The sequence below is a fragment of the Mesoplodon mirus genome (genome assembly GCF_964341445.2).
Source record: "Mesoplodon mirus genome assembly, chromosome: 9".
NCBI classification, from domain to species: domain Eukaryota; kingdom Metazoa; phylum Chordata; class Mammalia; order Artiodactyla; family Ziphiidae; genus Mesoplodon; species Mesoplodon mirus.
The window spans coordinates 18,928,718-18,940,973 of record NC_138985.1 but is presented as its reverse complement, the minus strand read 5'-3'; the positions used below and the strand labels follow the sequence as shown (position 1 = coordinate 18,940,973).

Genomic DNA, 12,256 nt, shown 5'->3' with positions numbered 1-12,256 from the left:
AAGATTTTAAAGTATCTGTCATGAGTTCTAATTTTTAGATAGTGAATTGGCAATATTTCTTCATAGATTTGGAAGTCCTTTGAGAAAAAAACATAACCAAAGTATTAATTGGCCAGTGTCCCTTATTTCCTAACTCTTATCAGAGTGCCCATTTGTAAAATGCATATTTGAACATGCACTCCTTTGCTGATAAAAGTTCAGGAGATCATCATGCTTCCATGGTAAAATCCAAATTCCTTAACATTCAATTCCATGATCTTGGCCTCCCAATCTTACCAACTTCACTTTTCCACCCCCTCCTCTTAAACTTCCTTCTAGTCATGCTGAAATTGTTGTGGTTCTTGTGAAAGGCCATTCTCTTTTACCTCTCAATGCCATTTCACTTTCACTCCAGAAAGAAGCACATCTCCCCTCCCTTACCCCCACCTATCTTCCTCCTGCTAGTCTTTCAAAACTCAGCAGCCTCTCCTACGGCTTCCCTGGTGGCGCAGTGGTTGAGAGTCCATCTGCTGATGCAGGGGACACGGGTTCGTGCCCCGATCCGGGAGGATCCCACATGCCGTGGAGCGGCTGGGCCCGTGAGCCATGGTTGCTGAGCCTGCGCGTCCGGGTCCTGTGCTCCGCAACAGGAGAGGCCACAGCAGTGAGAGGCCCGCGTACCGCAAAAAAAAACACAAAAACTCAGCAGCCTCTCCTAACAACCCTCTTCTCCTGGGCAGCCTCGAATTAGTATCCCTCTCTTTTCCCCCTTTTCACCCCAGGACCTCTGAACACTCTCCTGTAGCACTTATTACACTATATTGTAGTTGTCTCCACCAGATGGTAAGCTCTTTGAGGGCAAGGATGGTGCTTTTTGTCTCTATACCTCACACCCACAGCAGCCCATGGCATGTAATGGGTGCTCACATCACATTTATATTGTGTGTTTCAAGGGATACCTGACTAAACTTGCATAATAAATAACTGCCCTGTATGTAAGGGGTTCTACTTTTCACTTTGACTTTTAAATATAATGAATAGTGAGTTGGCCCTCTTATTTTAGGGTGTTAGTTGGCATCTTCTTCTTACTCCTCTAAGAAGGTTCTATCTAGCCATTTAATTTGTTTAGTATGACTAAGTTTTGTAACTGTATTTGTGGTTGTTTATTAATGGATTTTGCTCTTGTTGCTAATCAGTCATCTTTCCCTTTTTCTCTCTTGGTCCAGCTCCAACAGAGGCCAGTATGCACCCGCATCTAGGTAAGTGTTTGAGACCCCGATGTCACTGACCTTAGTACTAGATCTACTTGTTTCAGTCCTCTGCCATGTGAGCAGGTGATACAGAGGTGAGGAAACTCTCTGCCCTCTCTGATTCGCTGATCATTCACTGAAATCAGGCTCAGGTCCAGATTATGCTTGAACCTGGGACCTCACCTTATGAGGTGATCCAGCTGCCCAGCTGGGGCTAATGGAGGGACTTTTGAACCTGTTAGTACATTTATCCTTGGGATCCTGTTGAGTGTGATCTTTTGACACAGTGTTCTAATGCTGAAATTTCCCCACAGCCCCTACCCATCATAAACAGTAGAGCATGGAGGCAATGGGCAAGGAGCTATGAGTATGGAGGAGTTGAGATCCTTTCAGGTCTGAGATATCTGCTCAAAGTAGTATTGGGTTGTAAAAAGAGAAATAATTTGGCCATTTCTTCAAAAATTAAAATGAGGTTGTTTAGATAAATGCTTTTTTTAATGGCACCATGTAAAGTTGCCACCTCTCATTTTTCTCATGATCTTTTCATTCACATGTACTTAGTGGGCCACAGTTCTTGAGGCAGGGTTGTATAGTGGTTAATAGCACAGATTTGAAGCCAAACCAACTGGATTTATCTCACTTTCACCACTTGCTAGCAACGTGATATTGGGCAGGTTATTTAACCTCTCTGTGCCTCAGTTTCCCCATCTATAAAATGGAAGTCATAACAGTACCTACCTCCTATGGTTGTTATGAGGATTAAATGAATTCATATTTGTAAAGTATATAGTCAATGATATAATAATGTTTGTAAAGAAATAAATACATGAACAAATAACCATAGAGGCTTACCCATGCCTTTTTAAAAATACCTCTAGAAAGCAAATAATCTTTAAGAGTTAAATTTCTCATAGGTGACAGTGAAGACTTATTTTAAAAGCAGTTTCCTACACACACTATTTAATAAAAATGAAAAGAAGTCATCCTAGCTGGCTCCAGCTTTTTCAGATGTCTCTCACTGTGGGACTTACAGATGGGTCAGTATTTGTCTCTTGGGCTTTCTCTTTCAACCTATAAACCCAATTAATTTATTTTTCTCTTTGGAAAATCTGCCTTGAGAAGCCCTACTTTTATGTAATGCTACAGCTTGGGGCTCCTCTTCTTTGGCAGATGAACGCAAGCACTTAGAAGCATGCCTTCTAGCAGCCGAGGCAGGCTGGTGACCCGCAGTGGCCCAGCTGAGCCTCGACCAGGTTCGGTATTTGAGAGAGCGGTACCCTGTAGGCATTTCAGGCACCGCATCTAATTGCTCAGAAGAGTCATTAAATCACTCCCACGCACAGAAGACATCACAGTGTTCTCTCCAGTGTAAATCCATATCCTCCCTGTTGTCAGGCCTAAGGCTTCGAGTCTGAACAGCCATTTCTCTCAATACATGCTGATTCACTGGTTTCCCAGTCTTCGTTATGTGCTTACCTGCTGGCATACCCGGTATACAGAGGGCGAGGACGGCTGCAGGTAGCAAAGAGAATTTGGAAGTGTGCTTCCTGATATTTGGAGGTGATTTTAATTACCCAGTGATTTCAGTGAATTATATTCAAGTGAGCCCCCCCAAAAAGGGTAAAATGTCACTTTTGAAAAAAATAAAAAATTTTGGTTATGTTTTATTAATCAGATCATATGATTTTAATTTTCCCAAAAAACATGTGTAAACTAGTCCAAACAAATTTATACAGACCCAGAGAATTTATGTTAGCTGAAACAAATTTCCCAAGCAAACCATGGGAATCAGATGAGGAGGTTTTTGAGCACTAAATTCATTTTTTACAACTCGAGTAGAAATAATTATCATTCCTCATACAACCTTAAAAATGAGCCTACTTACATTGTAGTTGGTCATGAAATTGTTTTTACTTGTCCACCCTCTGTTCAGTGGAAATATCACATACTCTACAGTTTATGAAAACATTCTTTGCTTTTGGCATGACTCGAATTCTTCTGTAGCTTAAAGATAAGTATTTAATACAATCTCAAGTGTAATGATAATATATTTAAGACTATGGATGGTTCCCTGGCATTCTTCCTGACTTCTAACATGACTTTATTTGGGAGTTTTACTTATTCATGTAGATAATTTCTCCTGTGCAGCTCTAAGGGGGAAAAATGTTAACAATTTGAAACACATTAAATAAAAAATGAGTGAATATAGGGAATGAGAGAAAGCAAGCCAGGGCAAGAGGGATAGTAGGAAAGAGAAGAAGAAATGGGTTAGTAAATACCAGCAATGTTAGCTGACGATAAATAGTCACAATGTTCTGTTCCCTTCAATGCTCTAAAATGAGTTAGACACTGACCTTGTTCTGGGTGTGTCGAGCTATGAGGGGCAAGTCTTGAGTGACATCTCCTTGTAGGTTAGTGCCGACCTTGGTCTTCCCACCTCTGCAGCCTGGTGACACCTTGGTAGGGTTCTTTTTGGGGGCTCTGGTTTCCAGACTTCTAAACAACAGAGTTACTCTTTCACTTAGTAGTTTAGGGACAAAGCAAATATAATCATCTGCTCATTTAAAATCCAGTTTTAATTTAAAATACGGTTATTCCTCATAAATGCAGCATGTTGACTCTTTTGTGTAGCTAAATCTATTGTTTAGTATAATCCTTTTCTAAATTTTTGTTCTTCTTTTAGCTGAAATTCATAGCGACAGTATTATCCTACGAGATGACTTTGACTCCTACCACCAAAAGGAATTGAATCCAAACATATGGTAAGTTATACGAACATGCCTCACTTTGGTCTGTATAATGCAAAAAAATTTTTTTAAATGATTCTGATCCTTTGGGGTAGTTACATAAAACGAAATTGCTCTTTAGCTCTAAGGTATCAGTGAGAATTGTTCAACTAGGGAACTGGGCTTACTGTCACCTGCAGAATGTCTATTTCTTTTTTTATATTTTTTTTTCCAATTCAGCATGGTGATTTTATTTTATTTTATTTTTTTAACATCTTTATTGGAGTGTAATTGCTTTACAATGGTGTGTTAGTTTCTGCTTTATAACAAAGTGTATCAGCTATACATATACATATATATCCCCATATCTCCTCCCTCTTGCGTCTCCCTCCCACCCTCCCTATCCCACCCCTCTAGGTGGTCACAAAGCACCTAGCTGAAGAATGTCTATTTCTTGACTTCTTTAAGAACTGAATCTAGGTGCCCCTCAAAGCCATGGGTGTGATCAGTATTGTTTTTCAGTTGTACAAGTTCTTTACATAGAAAACATTATGCTTTACTATGTCTAATAATTGCATTTTGCCAAACGAAAGAAGGGAAATGGTTTATCTGAAAATGACAGATGATTTGAGTCATACTTCCAAATAGCTTCTATGTTATTGGGTTACCTCATTTATACTCCAGTCTTTCCTTCCAAGACTGTTTAGAGGCAACTCCATGGGATTTTGGAGGGTAAAGAAATAATGAACCAAAATGCATTCATTAGAAACTTGTTGAACACATAAATGGATGCACAAATTTGTTGGCAGTTTGTTGTATTTTTGCTGATTTTGAAGAAATGCGTCTATCCACCCAGACCTATAGTCTGCGTAATTTGAGAGAATATATGAATGTGGATTTTCTGTGGTGCTAAATGTTTTTGTGTACATGATTAAGAGTTCAAGATAAATTAGAAACTCTAATGTAATCAAGTTGCAACCAAAATCCAAGCAATACTCAAGACTAGAAAGAGAATAAAACCATTTCATCCTCAAATGTCAGAGTATGATATTCATTTGCTTTTCCTTATTTTCATTGTTTAACAAATATCAAGCAGTAATTATTTTATTTATATAGTACATTAAAAAGGGATGTGGTTCCTTCTCTCAAATAGCTTATAATTCTGTAGAGGAGACACTAAAAACATATTTTTAAAAAGTTTATAATCCAGGATAGAAATCCTTAAGTGTAATAGAGGATTACAAATAGCATACTGCAGTTCTGAAAAAGGAGGGATGACTCTGGTGAGAGTTTCTTGGAGAAAGTGGTCCTTGACCTGACAGTTGAAGATGACATAAAGATTTAGAGAGTGTTGGTGCTTAAATATAGACAGAGAAACTTTTTATGTCTTTTCTAGAAAGAAATATAGATCTAGAGAATGTAAATACACAAAAAAATCAGACTAGACAGAGATATAAAGTCTTAAAATTGATATGCCATTTAAAGAAATAATTTATCAACAAAATTTCACTTCCCTCTGAACATATCCTAAATATAAATTTCCTAAAATAAATTGAAAATCTTTTTTAAGAAAAAGCCAAAAAAAAAGAACTTTCTAAGCACTAGTTTTACCCAAGAAAAATTCTCTAGTTCTCCTCACATTTGGCTTTTTTATATCCCACTAGTGTAAATGTTATCAGATGATTTGTTTCTTTCAAGGCAAGTTCATTTCTGTCAAGCTAATTCATTTTCTTCAGTGAGTTTTCTTGACAAATACAAAATGTGACTTTTATGTGGTCCAAATTCTGCTGTTTTTAAAATCAATAAAACATGATTGATTTTGCTTCACCCATTTTCATGACTGATCTGATAGATGCTTTCTTGACCGAAGTTATGGATTTTATGTCCCTTTTACTTAAGCTATGGTTTTTCCTAATGTTTTAAAAAAACCTTTTATTTACTTTAAAAAGCCACATACCTCTGTCTTCTATCAAATGTGCTTCAGAGTAATTTTACTTTATCCCTTATTGCCCACAATCTCCTTCATCTAGCCTCTTTAAGATTAAAAAAACAAAACAAAAAACAAACAAACAAAAACCATGAAGCTCTCATCATTTGAGAGATGGCTTTGTTGAACAAAGGTGGCAGGGGTTTTGAGATCAGGCTGGTCTGGTTTGACTCTTGAGCTAACCACTTGCCAGCTGGGTATCTGAGAAAAGCAAAAAGCTTGCTTTACCACTCTGAACTCCGTTTCCTTGTCAGTAAAAGTGAGCCAAATACTGTCGTAACAGCATTGTTTGTTTGTTTGCTTTTACATCTTTATCGGAGTATAATTGCTTTACAATGGTGTGTTAGTTTCTGCTTTATAACAAAGTGAATCAGTTATACATATACATATGTTCCCATATCTCTTCCCTCTTGCGTCTCCCTCCCTCCCACCCTCTCTATCCCACCCCTCTAGGTGGTCACAGAGCACGGAGCTGATCTCCCTGTGCTATGCAGCTGCTTCCCACTAGCTATCTATTTTACATTTGGTAGTGTATACATGTCCATGCCACTCTCTCACTTTGTCACAGCTTACCCTTCCCCCTCCCCATATCCTCAATTCTATTCTCTAGTAGGTCTGTGTCTTTATTCCTGTCTTACCCCTAGATTCTTCATGACATTTTTTTTTCTTAAATTCCATATATATGTGTTAGCATACGGTATTTGTTTTTCTCTTTCTGACTTACTTCACTCTGTATGACAGACTCTAGGTCTATCCACCTCATTACAAATAGCTCAATTTCGTTTCTTTTTATGGCTGAGTAATATTCCATTGTATATATGTGCCACATCTTCTTTATCCATTCATCTGATGATGGACACTTCGGTTGTTTCCATCTCTGGGCTATTGTAAATAGAGCTGCAATGAACATTTTGGTACATGACTCTTTTTAAATTATGGTTTTCTCAGGGTATATGCCCAGTAGTGGGATTGCTGGGTAGTTCTATTTGTACTTTTTTAAGGAACCTCCATACTATTCTCCATAGTGGCTGTACCAATTCACATTCCCACCAGCAGTGCAAGAGTGTTCCCTTTTCTCCACACCCTCTTCCAGCATTTATTGTTTCTAGAGTTTTTGATGATGGCCATTCTGACTGGTGTGAGATGATATCTCATTGTAGTTTTGATTTGCATTTCTCTAATGATTAATGATGTTGAGCATTCTTTCATGTGTTTGTTGACAGGCTGTATATCTTCCTTGGAGAAATGTCTATTTAGGTCTTCTGCCCATTTTTGGATTGGCTTGTTTTTTTTTTTTGTTATTGAGCTGCATGAGCTGCTTATAAATTTTGGATATTAATCCTTTGTCAGTTGCTTCATTTTCTAAATGTAAGGCCAGAAACTATCAAACTCTTAGAGGAAAACATAGGCAGAACACTCTATGACATAAATCGCAGCAATATCCTTTTTGACCCACCTCCTAGAGAAATGGAAATAAAAGCAAAAATAAACAAATGGGACCTAATGAAACAGCATTGTTTTTAAGTCTGATGAGCCTGAAAAGGTCTGGCACCTCGCCTGGTGTATTGACGCTGCTCAGTACAATCAGTTCCCTCCCCGCCTCTCTTTCTCTCTCTCTCTCCTTCCCTGCCTTTCTGTCTTCTTCCCTCCCTCCCTCTCTCCCTTTTTCCCTTTCTTTCTTCCTCCTGTGGAATATCTGCACATTGGTCTACATGCCTCCCCTAAGCCCAGATATGACCCCAAATCATTATTATTAAAATACTCTTCAGCCAATTTATGTAAATGAGTCCCCAAGTCTTCCCTCATTGTATTTGGATGAAAAACAGACTTCAAATTAAATATATCTGTATTATATAATATATGGAATATATATTAATGACAGTATAGCAGAGTCAGAGAGAAGGGGAAAATGAAGGTATTAGATGCTTAAGCCCCCTTAAAATAGACATAAGCTCCCTAAAGTTAGAAACAAATACAATCAAATATTCCAGTGAAATTTTTCCAATAAAGTAACAAAGTCCTATGTTGTTTTGGAATCTCAGAGGCAGTTTTCACTCTGCTGACATCTCTGTTCTCTTGGTATACATATTGACATGTGAATTTTGTCCCTTATGATATTGTCTTTGATTTTTTTACCCCATGGAATTAGAAACCACTGGGCAGCTTTGTGGCAACTGAAAAGGAGAATCCTTGCTGACAACTTATAACTCTTTGCCACAACCACTCACCACCAGATAGAAAGAAGCATGAGGCCTGGTGTGCTGCTTTTGGACAAATTCCCAAGACTCAATAATCACTCAATAATTTGCTACAAGAGAAAAACATGCTTTTATGAGCATATTTCTTCCATGGAATTTGAAAAGCATCATATGCATTATTTAACTTGTAATTTTTAAGGACAAGCAAAGGGAGAAATTATGAAACTAAAGTCCCATCTGTGCAGTGATGGGGAGAGAGATCAGTTTAAAAGTTAATCACTCACAGCGTATTTGCTTCCATTGACTTCATCTAATGAAATCAACTTTTTTTCCACTTCATTTCATGTAACTTTTGATATGCAAATTTCTTATCTTCTGTACAAATGACTGTACACAAAAAACAAGGAACATAAAACAATATTATTATTATTATGAATGAACATAACAACCAAGTTATTATTCCAAGTTTATGATGGCAGTTGGAATAGAGCCAAGAAACTTTTTTACACCAACTCAATATTGAATGTACTGTCTCTCTGCTTAGTTTAAATATTAGATTTGATTTAAAAATTAAATATACTTGGTGAAAAGTTCAATAGTATTAAAAAATAATAAAAATAAACCTTCCTACACTAGATCTATATTCCCTCCCTCTAGAGGCATCAACTGTTACCAGTTTCTGCCAGTCCTTCCAGAAATTGTTTAGGCTTACACAGGTGTCACAGTTATGAATTCTGTCTACAAACTTGGGTATCAGAGAAATAAAACTTTATTTTTTTTATAATCCAACTTAATTTCTTTTCACTCTCCCCCTTTTACCAGTGGTGAAAACTTTAATTTCAGTCAACTTTGGCTTGCCCTCTCCCATTTTTCTGGTGTTGTAGCTAAGTTTCAGAAAACTTATTAGTTCAAAAGCAAGGGGTAGGGTGGGGATGCACCTCTGGTCCCCCAATCCTCTGTTCCTGCAGGTGCTCACTGAGTCTTCCCTATCTCATCCAGTTTTTGGTGACTGGTCCACACAGGTAGCCTTCACACCTGTCCTAACCACTCCTTCATGGCAATTGCTCTGTTTTGAGCCCTGCTTGAGGGCATGAAAACTTCTGCTGCTCCTGGGCCTGGACTGTGGATGTCTTTGTGATGCTCTGATGTGCTCTCATGCCGCTATGGTCCTTTTGCCTCCCTGAGATGTAGAGTATAGGATCCTTCTGCTCTTTGACCCCAGATCTCTTTGGGGCTCTGCCAGAGAAGTGACCTTTTATCTCCCATTCTCTCAGCCACTTCTGATTGCTTTGTATGAATGAAAGATGAGAAATAAAGTTACAAATGAAGACAACAGCAAAACCCCTTCATGGGAATATAGTGGCGCCTTAGGCTTGATGAGAGTGAGGCTTCTCCACTTTAACTTTGCCCTGATGCTGGGCTGCATGCAGGTAGACCTCTGAACCACAATAGTAACTTCTTCTGTTCAAATGTGCCATTGAACCCAAGGGGGTGAGAGAGAGAGTGGATGGAGCAACACCGACTTATCAGCACTACTGACAATTCTCCATTATCAAGTGTGCTCAGTGTAATTACACTCCTGAAGATGGAGGGGGATCAGTCGGGTCTTGTTCCTATAGAGACAGCCCCACAACCAAAAAGAAAAAAAGGTAGGAAGAAAAACCTCATCTAACGAAATTTAGAAGGAAAGTAAGAACCTACAAATATGCTCTATCTCAACATTTCACTTAAGCATCTACTACTTGTGTCTCAGCTACATTTTTGTAGTTTTTAAAAAATCTTTATTGAATTTGTTATAATATTGCCTTTGTTTTTTTCATGTTTTGGTTTTTTGGCCCCAAAGCATGTGGGATCTTAGCTCCCCAACCAGGGATTGAACCTGCACCCCTTGCATTGGAAGGCGAAATCCCAACCACTGGACTGTCAGGGAAGTCCCCATAGTTTCTTTTTATGTATTAACTATTTTAGTATGATATAAACACTGCCAGTATTCCATATGAATGGAGAGAAATCTTGATTTTTTTATTAAAAAGAAATACACCTCTTAGCCCAAAACTGGGAACATCCCAGGTACCCATAAACAGGAGAATGGATAAACAATGATACATCCATTCAGTGGCCTACTACTCAGCAATGAAAAGGAATGAATTATTGATAGTTGAAACAACATGGTTGGATTTTTAAAATATTATGTTGAATGAAAAAGGGCAGACCCAAAATAGTTCTTACTGTATGATTTCACTTATATGAAATCTATAATAGACAAAATTATCTAAAGTGCTAGAAATTAGGTTAGTGATTATTTCAGGGATGGGGAATTGACTGGGAAGGGGCATGAGGAACTTTCTGGGGTGATTAATACATTATATATAATCTTGAGGGAGCATGGGTTACATAGATGTATACCTTTGTCAAAACTTGAGATCCATATATTACACTGTGTACAAATTTACCTCAATAAAAAATTGCAGGGCCTTCCCTGGTGGTGCAGTGGTTAAGAATCCGCCTGCCAATGCAGGGGACACGGTTTTGAACCCTGGTCCGGGAAGATCCCACATGCCTCGGAGCAACTAAGCCCATGTGCCACAACTACACAGCCTTGCTCTAGAGCCCGAGAGCTACAACCACTGAGCCCATGCACCACAACTGCTGAAGCCCGTGCTTACAGCCCATACTCTGCAACAAGAGAAGCCACCGCAATGAAGAGTAGCCCCCTCTTGCCCCACAAGAAAGCCCACACGCAGCAACCAAGACCCAACACAGCCAAAAAAATAAAATAAATTAATTTTAAAAAATTTCAACAGTAATAAAAAAACAGTGAGAAAACTTAAGAAATAGGAGACATTTCTGATTCATAACTTGGGTTAAGAAGAGTTCAAAGAGAGGGAGAGAGAGAGTTAAAGGAACTAAAAAAGTGAATGAATTTTTAAAAACATTTTAAGTTTTCTTAAGAGGTGTCTTTACTCTCTAAGCACTTACAAAGTCTAGAAGAAATCTTTGTTTTGCTTAACAGATTATCCCTTTAATGCTTGTTTTCTGAAGATCACAGAAGGCATCCAGAGCTATAATATCACTAGGCTCTGATGTTCTAGTGGGAAATGTTGGGACTGTTAGAAAACATGATGACAAATAGCAACTAGAAGACAACAGATGTTTCCCCTCCAGCACAATAATAATAGCAGAGATGTTCTATTCAGCAGAGATCAGGGAAGAACAAGAGTCACTCGTCAGAAGAAGCATCTTAGATGAATAAGTTGTGATGCCGACAGGGATATGAGACATCAAGAAGAAAGACACAAATGAAGTTGTCTCAGATCCTATGGCAAATGAAGACGTCTGTCAATTGGCTTATCATACAGAAAGCCCCACAATTTACTGCTAAGGAAGCTAAAGCTGTGACTGGCATTGCATAGGGTTGCTTGAATCAAGAAAAGACTAGGACATCTCCATTGTTATATGTAAAAGATCATACTACAGGACTAGAGAAGTTGAGATCACAGACTCTGCTGCATGTAATATTTTCTTGAAAATACAAATTTATTGGAGAAATTATTCAAAAGTGGAGCAAAAAGTTTGGTGACTTGGCTTATTAAAGTTTATTTGCTTTGAGAAAAATAATTATCTGAACAAAGACTCTAAAAAGACTGAAATTTTAGTTTGGGGGTGAGTTATTCTGGCTGGAGCTTTATTTATTCAGTGATTAGTAGATTAGCCCATAAGAGAGAAGAAGTCAAGTGAAGAGTAAAACTCCTTCAAAGTTCCTTAGTATCTTGGAGCCCCCATCGAGAACTACAGCAGAGGGGACTCCATTTAGTAGCCAAGTATGAGAACCACAATGTAAATGGAGTTTCCAAGTAATCAGAACAAAGTATTAATAAGTCTGATGAACAATGTCACTGGGAAAAAAATGGATAAAGGTGCATCCACTTTGCTCAATGTCCACCAGGCCAATGGGCAGTAAGACTTGGAAGACAGTGTTGAGTGCAGGGGAGCACGAACCATGGGCATCAAAGGCTCCACATCACTGCTGAAGGATGTCCAAGGGATTTTCTTGTAATGATGATCACTTGGAAGACATATCACCTAATAGGCTTACCCATGTAACATGGAACATAC

The 12,256-nt window shown here is 38.3% G+C and overlaps 1 protein-coding gene across 1 annotated transcript in view; it reads left to right on the top strand.

Annotated features, from left to right (window-relative positions):
• The window catches only part of RELN (reelin), a 525,441-nt gene that overhangs the window by 249,426 nt on the left and 263,759 nt on the right, over positions 1–12,256 (top strand). The window contains exons 5-6 of the mRNA XM_082631643.1: positions 1,206–1,238; positions 3,913–3,991. Of these exons, the coding sequence (XP_082487769.1) occupies positions 1,206–1,238; positions 3,913–3,991 (112 nt within the window). The remainder of the gene's footprint in view (positions 1–1,205; positions 1,239–3,912; positions 3,992–12,256) is intronic.